Source organism: Equus asinus, chromosome 10 (genome assembly GCF_041296235.1).
Source record: "Equus asinus isolate D_3611 breed Donkey chromosome 10, EquAss-T2T_v2, whole genome shotgun sequence".
NCBI lineage: Eukaryota > Metazoa > Chordata > Mammalia > Perissodactyla > Equidae > Equus > Equus asinus.
The window spans coordinates 24,546,351-24,567,281 of NC_091799.1; the positions used below are offsets into that span (position 1 = coordinate 24,546,351).

A 20,931-nucleotide genomic window follows, 5' to 3' on the forward strand; every position below is an offset into this window, starting at 1 on the left:
GTAGCTACAAAAGGAAGGGTTTGGAATAGGTGATCAGACTCACCGATCGGGAAATGTGTTGCGCATTAACCAAGCCACCTCGCCTAACTGCGCTTTCATTGCCACAGATAAACAGTGCACCATGTTTTACAGCACGTCCCGTACCAAAATGGAGAAAGTCTGCGAAGGAGCAACGTGCAGATGTGTAGAAGGTAAACTTCATGTAACATGTTTAGGCTGCACACTTGTTTAAAGCAGCCACTCGTAATCTGGGGCTAATCTGGGGGATGCTGTTTAGCAAACTATTGTTTCTCAGAAGTAGAAATGTAGTCTCAGCTGATTGAGAGCTGATTCCTTGAGCCCTGTAAAGCTACTTCCCAACAAGTCCTGAACAAGCCGATAGTTGCTACAGTACAGAGGTGGAGAAACACCATGCACACAGTTGTTGGATATCAGAGGGATAACATGATGTGAAATTCTCACTTTTCACCAGATCTGTTTAATGTACTAGGCAGAGGCCCAGGACTGAGCCGCTAGCTCCTCTTTCTTTCCCCTTCCAGTTAATGACATTCTCTGCTTATTGTCCAGTTCCATTCAGTCTTTTGAAAATCCAAGGCAGCCTTTTTTTTTTCCTGAGGAAGATTAGCCCTGAGTTAACTACTGCCAATCCTCCTCTTTTTGTTAAGGAAGACTGGCCCTGGGCTAACATCAGTGCCCATCTTCCTCTACTTTATACGTGGGACACCTACCACAGCATGGCTTGACAAGCGGTGCCATGTCTGTACCCGGGATCCAAACTGGCAAACCCCAGGCCTCCAAAAAGCAGAATATGTGAACTTAACCACTGCCCCACCGGGCCAGCCCCTAAGGCAGCCTTCTTGACCAAGGAAAAGACCCAGAACTCACCAAAAATCAACAATTGACTCCATGAGTGTCTGGGGTGGTGTTGGTTTTATTCTGTTTTTCAAAGTCCTTGATATCCGCACATTTCTTAGGTAGTCATTGCACCATCTTTTAGGCAGAAAACAGTCAAGTTATCATTTTGGTTCCTTCAAGGAACTTTTGATTATACTCAAAATGGGAAATTTTCCTCCTTTCTTCAGTGGAAGCACAAACCTTTCTAAAGAGCTGAATGTGCAGTGACTGCCTATGCTAAGAATAAGTCTCATGTTCAAGATTCCGGTTTTGTTTTTTTAATTTAGTTTTTGCTTTATATAATGTTTCACTTTATGGAGGAGGAGAAAATGGACAGGTCTTAGGAATCTGGTATTTGTAAGATTCTAGTGCATTGTCTCCAGGCTCACGAGAACTGTGTTTACTCGCAAAGAGAGTGTCTGCTTCCTTACATTAACCTAACTTTTGCCATTTTTCACGAAATCCAGCTGACTGTGGACAAATGCAGAGAGAATTGAATCTGACGATCTCGGCAGATACTAGAAAAGAAAGAGCATGCAAACCAGAGATTGCATATGGTAAGTTCAAAAGTTCAATACACAGTTCCATTAAACATGGAGTTTGATGAATATATGATCAGGGAGGAAGATCAACAGCTTTACAGAGTGACTATGTGGACACAACATTCCACGTGTCCCCTTGAAGGAAAATGCATCAATTTTCAGCATAAGCACACAAAGTTATTTATCCTTCTGCAGAGAAATGTGATTTTCATTAAAAATAATAGGAGTGACATGCACATCCAGCCAAGACACTTTACTCCTATAGACCCCATTGAATCAAAGACTCTAAAACATATTCAAAAAGGACTTTTGAGAAGCCACAAAGGTATAAGATTTCACTACTGTATTCTTCCAGTTGATTGAGCAGAGGCCGAGACAAAGGTGGTTTTGGGGTTTGGGTTTTTTCAAAATCCCTTCAAAGACAAAGTAAAAATATAAATACTAAATAATTTTTAACATATGCAGAATTGCAGTCCATGTTTGAGACTCTCTCCATTTCGAAAGGAGCATCTCCTTCCGGTTGTTCAGAGCTCCAGCTAAATCAAATGCTCAAGTGGAGTGGCAGTCTTGTCTCAAGTTCCTCATAGAATTGGCTCCTTTATTTTCTAGCCATACTTTCTAATGTTTATTTCTGGCTTTTTTTTTTTAGAAAGAGCATATTGTACACCATCTCAAATCTTTTCTTGAAAATTGGTAGAGTGTTATTTATAAATGAGAAATAAATACCGTTGATTCAGCACCTTGTGTTTACCAACTGCTTTCACGTATGGTTTCTCACTGCAGTCCCATAAGACCCCTTGGAGCTAACAGAGGATTATCTCTATTTTACCAGTGAGAAACTGAGGCTCAAAGAGATTAAACAATTTGCTCAACGTCATACAGGGAGTAAGTAGTGGAACTAGGATGCATTCTGGTCTCCAATATTACTTCCATTATATTACCCTGAATTCTCTTAATGGAATGACAGCCATCAGAATGAATTTTGTATGGTTTATAGTCTGCCTTTCCTTCAAATTCATCTTGACTTTTTTTAAAAACCTAAAAAGCTGCCTAACTCAGCCAGGACCCACTGCAGTTTTTAAAATAGGTTTAGACTTAAAGACAATATTATATTGTTTTAACAGACAAAAATTTCATTAAATTATTTCTTCTCTCCATTTTAGAACAATTTTAACCTTAAATATCAGAAAATTGTTTTAACACAGAGAATAAATGCAATTGGAATTTAGTTTATTACTTTCAAGAAAAGACTTAGCTGGCTTTTTTTGGAGACTGTGGATTGATGCTGGAATAACAGAATAGAAACAAAATAAAACAATTCTGTCTCCACCAAAGCTCACAGTAGGTACGTTGACCATATCCACGATAAGGACTTATGAATCTGAAATTCAGAACATTTTCATCTATTTTAAGCCACGAATTTACACAGCCTTTGGTTCTGCCACAATGAGTTCATTCATTCCTGTATTTATCTAGCTAGCTAGCTAGGATCTCAAAAATGGGCAAAACTTTTAGGTCGTTCAACCCCATCCAAAGCAAAAATAAAAGAATCTTTCTCAGGCCACATAGAAGGGGTGGATCCCTTCAAGCTGACCATTCCAGAACTGAGGTCAAACACACCATGGATTAAACATTGATGCCTGAATGGAGAGAAAACAGTATTGTGAGTGGCTCATGTCAGATGGTTGCCAGTCCAAGCAAAGATGAGTCAGAAAACAGAATCCTATCAAAAACCAAAGATCAAAGCCAGTGGAGATATCCAAGGAATCAGGCAATGGAACAAGGAGGCTCATGTAGCGGGCCTGAATGGCAGATAAAGGCCCCCTCTGTGGCCACACAGAGAAGGAAGGGGCTCTTCGAAGTGCCCCGTGGGCATGACTCCACTAATCTTAAAGGATCAGAATCTGCAGTCAGATGCTATACAGAAATTGATAAATAATAATGTACACCTGAAATTATACAATGTCATAAACCTTTATGATTTCAATAAAATAATTGGAAATACAATAATAAAAAATAAATAATTTTTTAAAAATCAAAATTAAAGAAAAAAAGATCAGCCTCTGACCTTTACATCCAACAAAGTCTTATTTTGTTTGTTTTGTGTGCTTCGGTCTTTTGACTTAATCTTGCTCTAGTCCTACTCAGCCTGCCTATAATGGTGGCCAGGGCTGAGGATTCCAAGTAGAACAGATCATTAGGGTCGTGACCAGTAAAACCAGACCGAGAGTATTTGGGAAGACTTCTTGGAAGAAGTGAGAACTACCTCCCGGGGCCCATAAGAGCTCTCCATGCTTCATTTCTCATTTGTCTGACAAACTCTGGCTTCTGTTAAACATGGCATTAGCAGTATTAAGCATGAATTGTTTTTTGTTTACCAGCTTATAAAGTTAGTATCACAACCATCACTGAAGAAAATGCTTTTGTCAAATACACGGCAACCCTCCTGGATGTCTACAAAGCTGGTGAGAATTCATTCATTTCATTCTTTCATTCGACAAATGTTTAGTGCTTACTATGTTCCAGGGGTTATATTAGGTACAGAGGATACAACATGAATAAGACAGCCAGAGTTCCTGCCTTCATAAAGCTTTTATTCTATTTGAGGAGACACATTTTAAAAAAAACAAAAAGGAAATGGACAAATAAACAGTTACAAATCATAACAAGTTTTATATTTGAAACAGACATGGAATTAATGAGGGAAACCCTTTCAGTGAGATAACAGATGGCCTTTTTACAGCAGATGGTAGTAGGAGGTAGCCATTTTTAAAGGAGTCGGGCAGTCGGGTGGAGGGTGGGTCACACAAGGATTTATAAGGCATGGCAAGAAATTTGGATTTTATTCTAGAAGTCCAAAGGGAAGCTAATAAAGGTTTTAGGTAGGCAAGTAACGTGATCTGATTTGTGGTTTTAAAAGATCATTCTGGCTTCTTTTGGAGGGAGCAAGAGTGGGAACAGGGAAACCTGTAAAGAGCCTCTAAGTGCAAAGCCTTGGGTTAGATGCCATGCGAGTTTTGATAGGGTAAATGAGAGACAATAACCAGTATGACAAAATGAATTCATACGTAAAACAACACTTTAAAATGTTCCCTTTGATTCTCTAAGTAAACGAAAATATAAATGTCATAAACTGCTTGTCAAATGTTATAAATTGTAGCACAAATGATTCATTGTCATGCTAATAATTCCAAATAAGTTTTTGATTTTTATAAGTTATCAGTGTTATTTCGCTTGACTTGCTGTAGGATGCCCCTGTTTGAGCTTTGATTTGACAAGGAACCACAGAAAACTTTTCTAGTTACATCTCCAGTGAATTGATAGTCATGACATGACCTACAGTCTCTATAAATAATTTTTCCTAATAGCAGCAGTGTTGTTCATGGTACTGACCTCTCTCTCAGTTTCTGCTACACTAGCAATAATTACATTCAAAATGTTTCTAGTCTTCATGATACCATCTGACATTTTTACGTATCCAATATATCTCTATTAATAATCACCCAAATCATGAAAACGGTTTATTGAAAGCTCATATTTAGTTTTCCTAATTCTCTTAATTTTTATTCCTTTTCAACTCTCAGAGTTTCATTTAAATCATTTGACAAAGTTTCAGGATTCATAAATTTTAAAAAACATAAAAGTTCATTATATTTTTCCCTTTTTTTTTTTACTGGGAAAGATTCACCCTGAGCTAACATCTGTTGCCAATCTTCCTCTTTTTTTCCCCCTCCCCAAAGCCCCAGTATGTAGTTGTATGTTCTAGTTGTAAGTCTTTCTAGTTCACCTATGTGAGCCACCACCACGTCATGGCTACTGACAGACAAGTTGTGTGGTTCTGTACTCAGGAACCAAACCTGGGCCGCCAAAGTGGAGTGTGCCCAACTTTAACCACTAGGCTATCAGGGCTGGCTCTATATTTTTCACTTTTGCCACTAAAAGCAAAATCATTTTCATATAACTAGATTCTCTCTTAAAATGATGTTTTACTTTGCTTTATATCAAACAGCATATCATTCTTCATTTTGTAACAGCTGTTTACCTTTATAGTTTCCTTTACTTAATTTTACACAATCAATTTTATCATTCATTCATCTGTCAGCTTATTAAAGCTGAAAGATTTTTTTCTTGAATACCTAAAGATGGTACTGACTTAATTGCTAGAATATCACAGGCAATTCATTAAAAAGTATATATACTCACTTTCTAAGTGTGTACTCCTGTATCACAATATCCATCAAAATGAATCTGTCAGACCTGATAGGATTTCCAAACAGACTTTGCTGTTCCAGCACTGTGGGCTGCCTGTCAAATCCCAATGCTTTTACAGTTTGTGTTGTTGCAATTCTTTAAGCTCTTCATATTATTACTTAGTTCCATCTAGTGTGTATTAGATATATATGATAGTAAATACCAAATTTATGAAGACAATCTTTAAAGCAACTTTTGCTTGGCTTGTATCTTTTAATTATCCAGAGACACTTGATAGGTGGTTCAGTCAATGCCAAATTGAAATAGCTAGAAATTTCAGAATTTTTTTTTAAGGTTTCATTTTTTTCCTTTTTCTCCCCAAAGCCCCCCGGTACATAGTTGTATATTCTTAGCTGTGGGTCCCTCCAGCTGTGGCATGTGGGACATCGCCCCAGCATGGCTGGATGAGCGGTGCCATGTCCGCGCCCAGGACCCGAACCAACAAAACACTGGGCCGCCTGCAGCAGAGCAGGTGAACCCAACCACTGGGCCCCGGGGCTGGCCCCCCTAGAAATTTCAGAATTTTTGCTGAAATCCCAGACTTCCCCCTAGCTTTACATTTGCACCAATAAGGGGTTCATAGAAATATTTCTCATTGGCTCCTTTCTCCTCAAATCTCAGCAAAACCATTTGATAGGTTGTTCAGTCATTCCTTCCAGTATCTTGAGGTCAACAAAAACCATTAAGCCATCTTCAAAGTCCCCAGTTTTTCATTTTACATTATTTGAAACAATTTTTATGTTAAATAGTTGATCTTCTCAATAAAGATGGAAATTTTATTTTATCTTATTTCTATTTTTTAAAAAACTGTGTTCTCATTTCAGTAGATATAAATTTTGCAATGAGTAGGGCCATAAAGCTAAATTACAACAATGTGTTTATATTGATTTTTTCTCTTTTGAAATTCTATCAAGTATTTCAATCTAAAAATGCTTGATTATTCTTTTTTTTTTTTTTAAGAAGGTTTGCCCTGAGCTAACTGCTGCCAATCCTCCTCTTTTTGCTGAGGAAGACTGGCCCTGAGCTAACATCCATGCCCATCTCCCTCTGCTTTATATGTGGGATGCCTACCACAGCATGGCTTACCAAGTGGTGCCATGTCTGCACCCTGATCCGAACCGGCAAACCCTGGGCCACCGAGAAGCGGAACGTGTGCACTTAATCACTGCACCACTGGGCCAGCCCCTGCTTGATTATTTTTAACCATACACTAGAGTTAATTCTAATACTTTGCAAATTTTTATGTGCTTGATCAACACTCTGATAAAAAATTTTTCTGGTTTTCATTATTTTAAATGTTTCACTGTATGAAATTGATTTGTGATGTTACTTCATTGTTTCCCATTGATGATGACAAATTTTCTTTATTTGAACCATGATTACCATTCTGACAAAATAAGCAAGGGTTTAGCACTGTGATCTTTCCACAACTTTTGTGTGTGTGTGTGAGGAAGATTGTCCCTGAGCTAACATCTGCAGCAGTCTTCCTCTACATTATGTGGGATGCTGCCACAGCATGGCTTGACCAGTCGTGCTAGGTCCATGCCGCGATCCGAACCTGTGAACCCTGGACCGCTGAAGCGCCGTGTGCAAACTTAACCACTATGCCACCAGGCAGGCCCCACAAGCCAACTTTTGAGCACCACTTGCATCCAACATTCAGATCATAAGCAATAATAAGCCATTCCTATTTTTACTAAAATAATCAAGTGGTTTCATTCCAGAAATATAAATTATTTGTTTTATTTTGTACCAATTCTTGCACAGTATCAAAAGACATTCCAGACTGTTGTGAATTTTGTGCAACATCATGATTCCCAAGCTCCAGTTCCTTATTAATATCATTTCTTCTTTAATCTCCTGTCAACTCAAAAGATTCATATTTAGGATATTTAAAAGGAAATGCCAGGAAACTTTTGCATTCTTTGTTATCTCTTCATTTTTAATACACATACATTTTGAATTTATATAAATATCAAAACACACACACTTAACACTCACACAAGAACTACTGCACACTAACAATAGAAACTAAACTATTTAAAGGGCAACTCTGTAGTTCAAGGATAATAATAAATTGGTGTTTCTCCTAAAACACAGAATGCTTAGAATAGGCAAGGATATAAATGAAAAGAAGATTAGTGATCATGGAAGCTGAGGTTAATTAACTATTCTCTCTCCCTCTGACTACGCTTGAAATCTTCCATAATAAAAGTTTTAAAAAATAATAACAAGGCCCCGTGCAGCCACACGGCTCACCTTGCCAGGGGCAGAATTGGCAAACAGGGCTGCAATGTTGCTTAGACAGTGCTGCAACGGAAGTCATGTATTAATGGAGAGCCTAAGAAAATCAGCTTGAACTAATATGTGTACAGTAGAATGTATATTACTCAAGTTGACCATTTACAAAGTTGCCATTATATGCTATTTACCAACAGGTTCAGAAGACTTTCAGGATTTCATAATTAGGATGACTCTGCCAGAGTTTAACAGTGGATATCAGTTCTGAATATATAGCAATGAGTCAGACCTAGTCCCCGCCTCAGCTGAGGAGATAGACATGTGAAGGAAAATACCGTGATAGAAATTCACGTATAATGGGAGTAAGGGGGAGACAAAGAGAGAGTGATGACAAAGAGCATCAAGGAGTGTTTACCGGATACTCTGAGAATTGATGATGGGTTTAAAGATGTTCAGAATCTCGGGGCTGGCCCCATGGCCGAGTGGTTAAGTTCGCGCGCTCCGCCACAGGCGGCCCAGTGTTTCGTTGGTTTGAATCCTGGGTGCGGACATGGCACTGCTCATCAAACCATGCTGAGGCAGCGTCCCACATGCAACAACTAGAAGTACCCACAACGAAGAATATACAACTATGTACCGGGGGGCTTTGGGGAGAAAAAGGAAAAATATAAAATCTTAAAAAAAAAAAAAAAAAGATGGGTAGAAACTCAACAGGCCAACTTGGGGAGGAATGCATTCCAGGTAGGAGAACCAGCATCTTGGCTACTTCTGGGTTCTTTGGGAATCCCAAAATTATCCTCCTTAAAATTTTCCAAGTCTTTCATGTCTTACACTTTTCTACAAAGCTGCCCATTGCCAGCTACCAAATGCTTTTTTATTTTGCTATATAACCTATGGAGATTACTAATGTTCGAATAGAGAGGTTCTTTTAATTCCTGGTTCTACAAGAGCAATAATAACGAGCACTTATATAGTGCTTACTGTGTTCTAAACACTGTCCATATATTAACCCATTTACTCTCACAACAGTTCTACAAGGTACATTTTATTGTTATGCCCATTTTTCAGATAAGGGTCTGAGTCCTAACAGAGAGCATAAATCATTTGTCCAGGGCCACACAGCCAGGAAGTGGCAGAGCTAGGATTTAACGCAGACAGCCTGACTCCAGAGTCTGAAGTCTTAACCATGTGGACACTGCCACTCTCCACTGGCCATTAGCCTGCAGACATAAATTTACTCTGATTAATAAATAGCCATGAGGAACTGGAACACTTGAGAGAGTTTATAATCATGACATCGTAACATTAATGTGATAACCTTACTTGAGTGTCTCTCAGGCGAAGCTGTTGCCGAGAAAAACGCTGAAATTACCTTCATTAAAAAGACATCCTGTGCTCATGCTGACCTGGAGAAAGGAAGACAGTATTTAATTATGGGTAAAGAAGCCCTCCAGATAAAATACAATTTCAGTTTCAAGTAAGTCACCAATATTTTGTGGTCTCTGAGCTCCCCTCCAAAACGGCATGTAATTTCTTCTTAAATACACTGCGTGTTTCTTGTGTGCCCTGCTGTGAACTAACAAACCATTAGGAGCATAAATGAAATCATGTGAGTTTAAAACAAAAGACCCCTTAAAGCCACCAGGGCAGCTGAGGACTCGCTGATGGATAAAGCAGCTGAGCTCCTAGGTCTAATGATGAATCTGGGGGACGTCATCCAACCCCCTTTTACCACGTCTGCTCCCTCAATAAGTTCTCAGACTGCTCTGTGTGGAAAGAGGAATATGTTAAAATATGCATTTTATTACCTGTTTTTAAAAAATAGACATTAAAACAGATGCCATTCCTGCCTTTAACCATGGGAGCCCCAAACAGCTTCACAATCATCCGGGGTCTGTGGATCTTACAGCGGGAGGCCGGTCTGGAAGAGTTTGGCTGACGGCCTGGCCCCCTGGGAGCTGAACAGCCTGGGCTCAATTGAATTCTGCTGCTCTCCATTTGCGGCCATCATCACAGACATTCGTTTTCATTTTTTCTCGGCAGGTACATCTACCCTTTAGATTCCTCCACCTGGATTGAATATTGGCCTGCAGACGCAACGTGTCCATCGTGCCAAGCATTTTTAGCTACTTTAGATGAATTTGCTGAAGACATCTTTTTAAATGGCTGTGAAAACGCCTGAAAAACTTCAGCTTTGTACAGTTTCCACTATGGACTCCTTTTGTTGAAGTTTCTTTTTTCTTTTTTTTTTTTTTTTAACATTCACAGCTGGTCTTCTTTGGAAAGCTCACTTTACTTAGAATTAGTGGCACTTTTATTAGAGAACAGTTTTAAGAGCTGTAACTTTCTGGAATAACATGGCCCTGGGGGGCATGGAGACAGACACTCATTCCAAGGTTATGGGACACCAGGAGCAATAAATTGGAATGCCTCCTAAAACCTACCACTCAGGAATGTTTGCTGGGGACGGAAGAATAGCCCCATTGAAATGTAGTATCTTACAAAAACATGGCCTTTGCTTGAAAGAAAATACCGAGGAACAGAAAACTCATCATTAAAGCCTGACTTTGCTTTCAAAATGTGTGAAAAAGCAAAAAAGCCTGTTATTTTATGCTAGGTCAGCTTCAACCACACAAAGACAGGCCAACTGGGAGAGGAGGAGAAAGACAGCGGCAGAGACCTGAGGAGGCCTCACGTCAGAGCCCTTAGCAAACTGAGAAGGTAGGAGAGTTTGTCCTTGCCCCTCCCCCTTCTGTTGCCCTGTCCTTACCCCCGTGAGGGTCTCTCTCCCACCTTTCCCTCCACGCTAGCACATATTCATTTCCCCCAAGAACTTGCTCTTGCCGATAATTGCTGTCTCGGAAGGCAGGCCCCGTGCAGTGAGATGGTGAAGAGAAACTGAGTGGCACTCAGGAGAAGACCTTCGTTCTGGTCCTAACTAGAGGCTTCACTGTGAGCTTCATAAAACAGGATTCACAGCCAAAGGTTCATTTTAAGGTGACACTTTGCAGCACGTTAGATCTCATGTAAGAGTTCTCACATAGATTCCCATTTATGTCTCAAGACGAGGTACAAGGAATTATTGTTAGCCCCATTTTAGGATGAGGACATTGAGGCTCAGGAAGATGAAGCAATTTCCCCAGCCTAGTGAGGGGCAGAGTCGGAGACCAAACCTCAAGGCTCTCACTCAACACATCCCTCTCCCACACTGCAACACCCTCACATTGTTGTCAGGTTCAATTTTCTAAGACTAGGGCAGGAGGCAGTTGGAGTGTCTTAGATATAATTTAACCAGCCCCAGTGAAATAGCACAAGGAAACATGAAGATAAACTCTGGATGTAACAGTAACAGGGCCTGAAATACATTCCCTTTTTGAAAAATCTGTATTTTACCAGTTAGTTGAAACTGCACAAGGCCTTGCAGTGTGCCTCATAAGAAATACTAAGATTTTCCACTTCCAGGAACTAAGGATTTATTTTTGTTAACGTCAAAGCTCACATTGTAGGCGCTCCCTTGGCAAAAACAGTCAACGTGTCCAATATGCCCAAACTCTCTGCCAGCCAGGAGTGAGGGCCCCTCCAGAGCAGGCCCCAAGCATCTCCTGCCACCTTCTTGCTGGACGCAGGATGAAGGGGACCATGGCCGTGTTCCGGAGGCCCCAGAGTCTCTGAGCTGTTGGGCTGCCTTCTCCCTGAGCACCGTGGCCAATAGGTCGGGCCACAGTGGCCTAATTAATCCACAGTGCAGCTGAGCTTTCAAACATCAAAGCAAGCCTTTGTGAGGGAGCCTGGCCCCATTTAGAAATCCACCGGCACCTCGTCAGCTAACTCCTATGCATTCAAACACACTTCCTTAGTGAGGCTTTCACGTCCCTCCAACCAGGCCGGCGCCCCTACTCAACCCTGCACTTCTCTTCCAAGGCCCTTGGAATTATTTACTTAATCATGTATAGTTGTTTGTTTAGTGTACAGCGGCCTGGCTCCCCTGTAAGCTCCATGTGGGCAGGTCTGGGTCCCTTCTACTCAGCACTGTCTGCCGTTCCGGGCACAAGGCCAGACACACTGTAGGGACTCAATAGTGTCTGCGGATGCCCCACCGAGTGTGGGCATCAGAAGATCCGAGTTCTAGTCTTGGCTTTGCCCCTGGCAGGGATTTGGGACAAGCCTCTTCATCTCTTCAGGGACCTGTAAAACAGGAGAGTCGAACACTCTAATATCTCTTTTATTTAGAGCTCTAAGAAGATATTTTATAATCTTATGTCATGAAACAGAAAGCAAAACTGCATGGCATGTAAGCATCCAAATGCTGGGTATCTATTTCTTTCTGTACGTGTGAAGGGAGCTCAGAGAAATGAGTGATTGTGTGACCTGGAGGAGCTTCTGGAGGGCTCTTAGAGAAGGATGGGTGGATCTGGGTAGGTAGAGATGGGCAGGAGGGTCTTTCTGGTTGAAGGGAAAAGCCCAGGGCACATTTCCACTGGGGGTAAACAAGATGATTTAGGTGGTACAGAGGAACATTGTTCATTTTAATAGCTAAATGTTTATTTTAACATATTAGAAAAAATATAACTAACATATCAAGGGCCGTGATATACAATTTCCTTTTAAAATAAATTTATTTGTCAAAAAGTAAGTCTATCTAAGGAAAAGCTTTAAGTAAGTAGAAGTATAGATTGTCCTTAGGGCAAAAATCATGAGGTTGTCATGCACATGATTGAAATTTAGGAAATTCTGTCTTAAGAAAATATGTAGAATTGACAATGAGCCAAGTTTGAGGCAGGCAGCCTCACTCTGTATTTCTCAGTGAGGGATCCTGAGCCAAAGACAGAGTTACTTTCTAGCCTCTGTAATGTAAATTTATTCAGCAACATCCAACAAACGTGTGTTGATCGGTAATTGTAGGCCAGGCCCAATTCTAGGTGCTTGCTGCCTAGCTCCCTGCCCTCGTGAAACTTGGATTCCATCTGTAAGAGATATACAATAAACAAAGACAACAATTAGGGGATTGGCCTTGAATGTTAGAAGGTAATAAAAGCTATGGGGGAAAAAAGTAGAGCAAAGTAAGGGAGATTGGGAGTGTGGAGGGAGGGGTTGCATTTTAAATAAGGTGTCAGGTCAAGGTGGGCTTCAATGAGAAGGTGCAATTTGAGCAAAGACTTGAAGGTGGTGAAAGAGCGAGCCAGATGGCTATCTAGGGGATGAGCGTTCCAGGTAAAGGGAGCATGTAGTGCCCACACCAAAAGCAGAAGTGTGCCCAGTGTGTTACAGGAAGAGCAAGGAAGATGGCGTAACAGGTGCAGAATGAGCAAAGGGGTAGGTGGGTAGAGATGAGGCCAGGGAGGTCATAGGGACCAGATTGTGCAAGTCATGGAAGGGGCGTCGGCTGTCCTCAGCAGGAAAGGGGAGCCATTGCAAGGTTTGAGCAGAGGAGCGACCTGGTCTGTCTTACCTTTTAAAAGGATTACTTTAGCTGCTACATTGAAAACAAGGCAAGGGTAGAAACCGAGAGACCGGTTAGGAGGCTACTGCAGTAAACCTGGCAAGAGATGCTGGTAATTGAACAAAGCTGAGTTTATTGATGGCGATGAGAGAGAACACACATCGTGGGAACCATGAGCTTCTCAGTGAAAGGGTGTTAGAAAGGGCTTATAGGATTTCGGCTTGTGATGGATTATGTTAGGGAGGGTTCAAGGAAGTGGGGCTTTGCTCTGGATTGGATGCTGTCAGGAAGCAGGGGTAATCCCATGACTGAGTATCTTAATTCTGTCTCACTGGGAGGAAAAGCAGGAGCAATCACTCACGTTAGCCAGGAAAGGGGGATATGTGGTCATTTTTGTGGTTTGGATAATGTTCTTGTTTTATTTTCTGCTCAAACATGATTATGGAGAAGTTTTTTTGTCTTGATCCATTTTGGCTGATGCCAGTGTTCTGTGACATCAGACAGAGAGAACACCACAGCCTGGCTCTGAGAACCAGGCCAGCTCCTAGGCACCCCAAGGCCTCCCTCTCAGTCCAGCTCCCAGTTGTCAAGGGCGGCTCTTTCCTTTCATAGACCCTTTTTCCTATAAGATGCGTAGATGCACACAATGCACAAATTTGCATACTATTTCAGAGGCCCCCATGAGAGTCCATGCATGGACTTCATGACTGAAAACTGCTGCCTCAAGAGCTGAGAGGTTCTCAGAGACACAAAGCAACTCTGAGCATGTTTCCGTGGGTTTTTCCCTACTCCTGAAAACAGATTGATTCTGCATATTTAACGAGATCTGAGAAACGTGTCACCAGGGACATGATCTTTAACTTTGACTGGCAGATTAAAATACTCCTTTATGCCTCTGTGTCCGAAAGAGAGGAAGGAAGGAAGAAAGAAAAGAATGAAGGAGAGAGGGTGGGAGGAGAAAAGGAGAGGGAAGGGAAAGAGGAAGGGAGGGAAGGAGGGAGGGGATTTTGTTTTAAGACAAGATGAGATCTCCATTTCTAAGAACCTTCTGGATTCTTCTCAGCTGGCAGGGTCCCCATCCTGACAGACATGTTGGCAGAAATGGATCTGTTCCTTGGAACACAGTGTCTACTCCTTCACTGTTTCCATCATTATAATCAGATATGTGTGTATTACGTACACAATCATGAATTATATAATCCTAAAAGGTCCAACCAGAAAGGACCTAGAGCTCATCTCATCCAATTCCTTCATTTTCACCTGGGAAAACAGGCCCCGAGGAGTAGCTTGCCAGTGGTCACAGTGCTGTTAAGTGCAATGGCTGGGACACAAGCCCATGGCCTCTGCCTCCTAGCTCAGTGTTCTTTCCACCATGCAAATGAGTGGCGGTTACAGAGAAATCAACTTTGGCTCCCTGTAAAGAAGCATTTTCTTATAGCCCGAGCCATTCAAACATAGAATAGGCTTTGTAGGAGGGACCAAGTTCCCATCATCACCACCTTCCAAGAATGTTGCAAGAGCGATTCATGATAGGGGGTCAGCCCCGATGAGATCCAATGTCCCTTTAGCTCCGAGAGGCCATAAATAGAAAGGAGAACATCTACTTTCCCTCCTTAAGCCTCTGTTTTTACATCTTAAAAATGTGACTACTGATAATTCCCACTTCGGAGGATTTCTGTGAGACTTACATGAGATAATATAGATCATGAATATAACCTGATAAGCACAGTGCCGGGCACAATAACTGTGACTTGTGGTTGTTCATAGTACATCCATGGCACACAGTAAGCAATGAATTCAACAAATTTCTTGCCTGGCATCACAGTGACTGCATTTCTTGGAGTTCCTGTCGACATTTCACACCATCCTGTGATGACTGGCACCCTCTTACTTTCAAGAAGGAAGCAGTCGAGGCTCCAGGAGGCTGTTACCTGCCCCAGGTCACACCCCTTTACAAGGGGTATGGAATCTTTTGGGCTGTGGGGCCCGTGCTCCTAGCCTCTGAGCTGGACAGCCTTCTCACACCCTGGAAGGGTAGTACATCGTCTTCTTGCGATCTTGGCAAAGTCTCTGCCTCTCCGGGCTTCAGCGGCCCCATCGCCCAATGAGTGTGCTTCATTAGATGCTCTCGAAGCCATCTCCCATGCTAGGACAACAGGTGAGGCAGGTGAGGGCTGCCGGTACAGGGTGCGAGGGCAGTGGGAACACTGCAGTTGGTGTAGAAAAATGAAGGAAGGCAGCACCAGACATAAACTCAGTGGATCTGCAAAATGTGTCCTGAAGTCATTGTCCACACGGATACAACCCAATTTGTAGAACTCTGAACTGACAGGTCCTCCTCCCTCCCTCAAAGGACTCTGATTTGCCAGCAGAGTTGACTTTTTCCCCTTGTGAACCTCCTACATAGAATGATAAAATATGGATGTTTAAAAATCCCCTGGAGATCATCTAATCAAGCTCTCCCCATTTCACAGATGGGGAAACAGGCCAGGAAGGAGCAGACTCTCCAAGGGCCATCTGAGACTCTCTGAGAGCCAGGTGCTATGGTTCCAGCCCCTTCTTCCCTTGTCGTAGTGCCTGGTTTCTCCTCCCGCCGGCTGGGCCTAAGGGGCGAGCAGAGACCAGAGCCCCAGGGGGGGTCCAGGGCTAACACTTCCCGTAGATGAGATGAGAGAAATCAGAAACTGTCCTGGAAAGACGGGTTTTTGTTTGGCTGGAGTTTTGGTTGTTGGGGGTGTGTGTGTGTGTGTGTGTGGGTGTGTGTGTGTTTTATGCGTTTTGTGTTGGTGTTGTTGGGGGTCGAGGGGGGTTGAAGCTGACTAAAGCAAGAGAAATCAGAGCTGAGGAAAGAACTATTTGGCTTAATGGGGTTTTTTTTCCAAGTAGAGAATCCTCAGGAAACTCGAGCCAGGACTGAACTCTGAGAACAGAGAGAAGAAAGGAAATATGCCCCGAGTAGGAGGAGAAAGCAGAAAGGAGGTTTCCTGGGTCTGCTGGGGCCTTGGGGCTGGGTCGGTTGTCATTCATCCTCCTCCTGACATCTCCTTTCACCTCTGAAGGCAAAAGGCCGAATTGTCACCTAATCAGTAATTAAATGCTGGATGTGGAAATTAGAACAGCCCCTCGTTTTGACTACATTGTGTGTATAGTGTGTGTGTAAGAGACAGAGACAGAGGAAGGAGTTGTCACTATGGGGAAATGATACAGTGAAGGAGTGAGAACTGCCCTGGTTGGTGACCTTGGGAAAGTTCCTGAACCTTCTGGAGCCTCGCCATTTGCCCCCCGATAAAGTGAGAGTAGCGTCATCAGCCTTGAGGGCTGTAAGGATTAGAAATAATACCTAAGTCCCAACTCGGGGGCGCAGTGTGAGGTGGCCCATGGCAGCTGGCTGGCTGCGGGATTTGGGACTCTCCTAGCTCTCTGTGCCTCAATTCTCTCTTTGGGAAATGAGATAATTCTTTCAGCTCAACTTATAGGATTGCTGCAGGATGAAATAGGATCAGACAAATGAAAGAACTTTTGAACTGTAGAATTTTGAACAAACGTGGAAACAGCATTAATAGTCAAAAAGCATGTTTGTGCTAAGATACCACAGGCAGAGACTGCCTGGTAGGGTGCTAAGAAGCAATATCGTCCAGTGCCTCAAATTTCCCTATTAGAGCTTCATTCCGTTAGTCCTGGAGGCTGTCAGTCTTAGAACAGTGTTTCACAAAGGGCAGGCCTCTCACCAGCAGCATCTCCATCACCTGGGAGCTGTTAGAAATGCAAATTCTCGGGCCCCACCTCAGACCCACTGAATCAGAAACTGTGGGAGTGGAGCCCCGAAATCCGTATTTTAAAAAGATCTCCGGGAAAGTCATAGGCACCTTAGAGTTTAAGAGGGATTGTCTTAGAGCTTGTGAAGATGCAGATTCTGATTCTGTAGGTCTGGGGTGGCCTGAGATGCTGCATCTCCCAGGTGACGTCTATGGAGCTGGTTGTGGACCTAACAAGGTTCCAGAGCATCCTATCAGGTCAGGGATTCTGGCAGGGAGAGAAGGAGCCCTTTAACCGCCAGCGCTTTCGTTCAGAGTAATTGTGCACAAGGCCTTTCAGGAATGGGTGGCCGAAAAGGCTGAGGGATTCTGGGGAGAAGAGAAACACAGGGCACCAAACAGAAAGAGGTCTTAAGAAAAAAAGAGGAGGGAGGAGGGCGCTAAAGGAAAAGCCAGCTGCCTTTGCAGGTCTGGGCATCGCTTAATCCGTTCACTAAGTACCATTTATGTGTGAGGCACTCTTCTAGGTTCCTTACATTCCTCAGTTCAGTTAATCCACACAACAGCCCAATGAGCTTGGTACTATTATTACCCTCATTTTACAGAGAAGTAACCCTAGGAACAGAGCAGTTAAGTAAATTGCCCAAGGTCACTCAGCTAGCGAGTGGTGGAAGTGGGATTTAGAACTCAGGCAGCCTGACTCATTAGCACTAGACTATTTTGCCTCAAATATAGTCCCTGCCCTCAGGAAGCTTACAGTCCAATGAGGAGTATGGGCTAGGACTAAAAATGGCCAACTCTTGGATGATGCCCATGACGCGCACAGTTCCAAGCACCTTACACATATTTACTATTTTAGCTCTTGTATCAATTCTGGGAGACGGGGCAGGGCACTGCCAAAGGGGCCTGGCTGTGTGTGTGCAGAACCAGGCAAAACAGGTCTCTTTGTTCCTGGAGGTTTATGTACAGAGGTGCTTGAATCACCGAATGTTCCAGACTCCGTGTCCTAAGCAGAAAAACTCCAAGTAGAAGCAGCCTCTGCAAAAGGGTCTCCAGTACCGGGTCCACGCCCCACTTTATGTCCTCAGCTTCCACCCCCTCACCGCTTCCCAGCCTGGCCTCCAGGATGCCTCGCTGTGCTGAAGAGCAGGTGCTCATGGCAGCTCTTCTGCTCACCCTGGCCCCTACAGCCAGACCCAAGTTCACACAGTAGATGGGTCCTGCTACGTGCACTGTCCCAGGCAGGGCCTGCGAGGCCAGGCTGTTGCCCCTCCTGATGGGCACTGAAATGAGGGGCCTGCTGAGTTGATCACTGCTGCTGCTGAGCACCCTGGCCCACCACGGGCGGCAGCTCTGACCTGCCACTCCCACTTCCGGCCCATGGCCTCCCTTCCTCCCCTACATACCAGAAATCACTACCTTAGCACGTGGGATTCAAAAGGTTGTCTAACAAATGAAAACTGATCTTAGCTCTTTGCAAAGCAATTTGACAGTGCATTTCAAGAGCCAAAATATGTTTATATTCCTTGATCCAGTAATCCTCCTCTTGTTGGATTATTTATATAAAGCAAATTCCCAAAAGGAAAAAAAAAAAACAGTTCATACACAAAGATCTTCTGTGCAGGATTAATTATTCATTCAATAAATATTTACTGAGTTCCTCCTATGTGCCAGACACAGTCCTAGACGGTGTAATCAATAAACAAGGTCCCTGCTCTCCTGTGATTATGATATAATTGGGGAGAAAGACAACAGATACCCACATAAATGAGAAAAATAATATATTTACTAAATTCTCTGCAAAGAACTAAAATCAAGGTCTGTGATAGAGAATAACTGGGTGGCTGCTCTAGATTGGGTGGTGACAGGTCTCTCAAATGTCACTACATAAGATGACATTTAAGCTAAGATTCTCATGACAAGAGGGGGCAGTTATACGAAGGGCCAGAAGAAAGCATTTCCGGAAAGGGAGGTCAGTGGTCCAGGGAACGGCAAGAAGGCTGATGTGACTAGATCAAGGAAAGCAAGTGATGGGAAATGAGGTCAGAGGAGTGGAAGGGGCCAGGTCAATAGGATTTTGCAAGCACAGGTGAGATATTTGGATTTTATTCAGTAAAGAGTACTAAACACGGGCTTGAGACCAGACCGTAGCTGAGAAAGAGGAAGGGACACTGGTTAGGGACTATGGCATCTATCCTAGAGAAAGATGATAGCAGCTTGAACCGGAATGGTAGAAATGGAGATGAAGAGGAATGGATGGGTGAAGGATATTTTTGGAGGTAGAGCTGAAAGGGTTTGCTGAAGGGAGTGGGATGTGGGTGATTAAGGCCAAGGAATCAAGGATTACTCATGGGTTCTCAGCTTGAGCTGCTAGAGGTGCCATTTACACAGTTGGCAATGACAGGAAAAGGTGCAAATTTAGGGAAAGGAGGAAGGAAGGTGTTATTGGTTAAACTGTGTCCCTCAAAAAGAAATACTGAAACCCTAACCCCAAGCACCTCAGAATTTGACCTTATTTGGAAATAGGCTTTTGCAGGTGTAATTAGTCAAGGTAAGAAGAGATCAGGAGTAGGGATCGTACGGGACCTTATGCCAATGTGACTGGTGTCCTTATAAGGAGAGGGAAATTGGGACACAGACAGAGACACATGGAAAGGAGAACACCACGTGAAGACACAGACAGGCACGTGAAGACGGGGCAGAGATTGGAGTGATGTGTCTACAGGTCAAAGAACGCCAGGAATTACCAGCTGTCACTGGAAGCTGGGAGAGAGGCATGGAAAAGCCTCTCCCTCAGAACTCAAGAAGGAGCCGATCCTGCCGACACCTTGATTCCCAACTTCTCCCCTCCAGAACTGTGAGAGAATAAGTTTCTTTTAAGACACCCAGTTTGTGGTACTTTGTTATGGCAGCTCTTAGAATCTGATATAGAGGAGCATAAGGATTTCTGCGGGGGCCTCGTTATGTTTGAGAAGGCTTTTAGACATCCATGTGGAGATATCAAGTAGCAATTGGATATTTGAGCCTGGAACTATGTTCTATAAAGTAACCCACTATACTTTATTAAAGTACTTTATGTGATATGTTAAATATGACATATAAAGTGATGGCCTAAAAAGGGAAAAATAATTACATAAATGATGGTACACACATTCCATGAAATATCATGCCCCCTCTAAAGAGAATCATTCTAAAAACTAGGTAGGAACCCGGGAAATGCTTATGATAATAGAACATACACACAAAGCCGGTGATTGCCACAGCGTAATAACTGTCTGTGGATGAGAAGCAGGAGTCAACCCGTCTGGGTTCAAGGCCTGGTTCCCACTCTTCTGAGTGGCCTGGGATAAGTTGCATGTCTCTGCGCCCTGCAGCTTCTGTCTGTTCAGGACATCTGCAGTAGGTGAACACAAGGCTGAAGGGCAAAGCGCTGGGATGGCAGAGTAAAGAAGCAATCAGTGTGGAGGTAGAGCTAAGATGGAAGACTTCCCGGAAGAGCTGACCTTTGCAAAAGAAGCACACAGCCCGGGGCAGAGTGCTTACCCCAGGCCAGGCTCTTGTGGCAGCCCCGGGGGGAGACTCAGTAAAAGCTCCAGTAAGTCATTCCCTGTGAGCACACCTATGCTGGAGCTCCTACACACACTGAGGGTTCTGACTGCTCGTCTGTGTCCCTCTATCACCGTGAGCTCCCCGAGGACAGGGGTTGTTCCTCTCTGTATCCTTAAGCACAAGACGTGCCACAGGCGAGATATACATGAAAGTCTGTTACATGCAATACACCAACAGAATCAGAACTCGATTGTCACAC

General features: G+C 43.1%; 1 protein-coding gene across 1 annotated transcript in view; it reads left to right on the plus strand.

Moving 5' to 3' along the window:
- The window catches only part of LOC106824223 (complement C5), an 84,473-nt gene extending 73,966 nt beyond the window's left edge, over positions 1 to 10,507 (plus strand). The window contains exons 37-41 of the mRNA XM_014830413.3: positions 108 to 191; positions 1,362 to 1,451; positions 3,818 to 3,901; positions 9,267 to 9,405; positions 9,972 to 10,507. Of these exons, the coding sequence (XP_014685899.1) occupies positions 108 to 191; positions 1,362 to 1,451; positions 3,818 to 3,901; positions 9,267 to 9,405; positions 9,972 to 10,110 (536 nt within the window). The 3' untranslated portion in view covers positions 10,111 to 10,507. The remainder of the gene's footprint in view (positions 1 to 107; positions 192 to 1,361; positions 1,452 to 3,817; positions 3,902 to 9,266; positions 9,406 to 9,971) is intronic.
- The last annotated feature ends 10,424 nt before the right edge of the window (positions 10,508 to 20,931 follow it).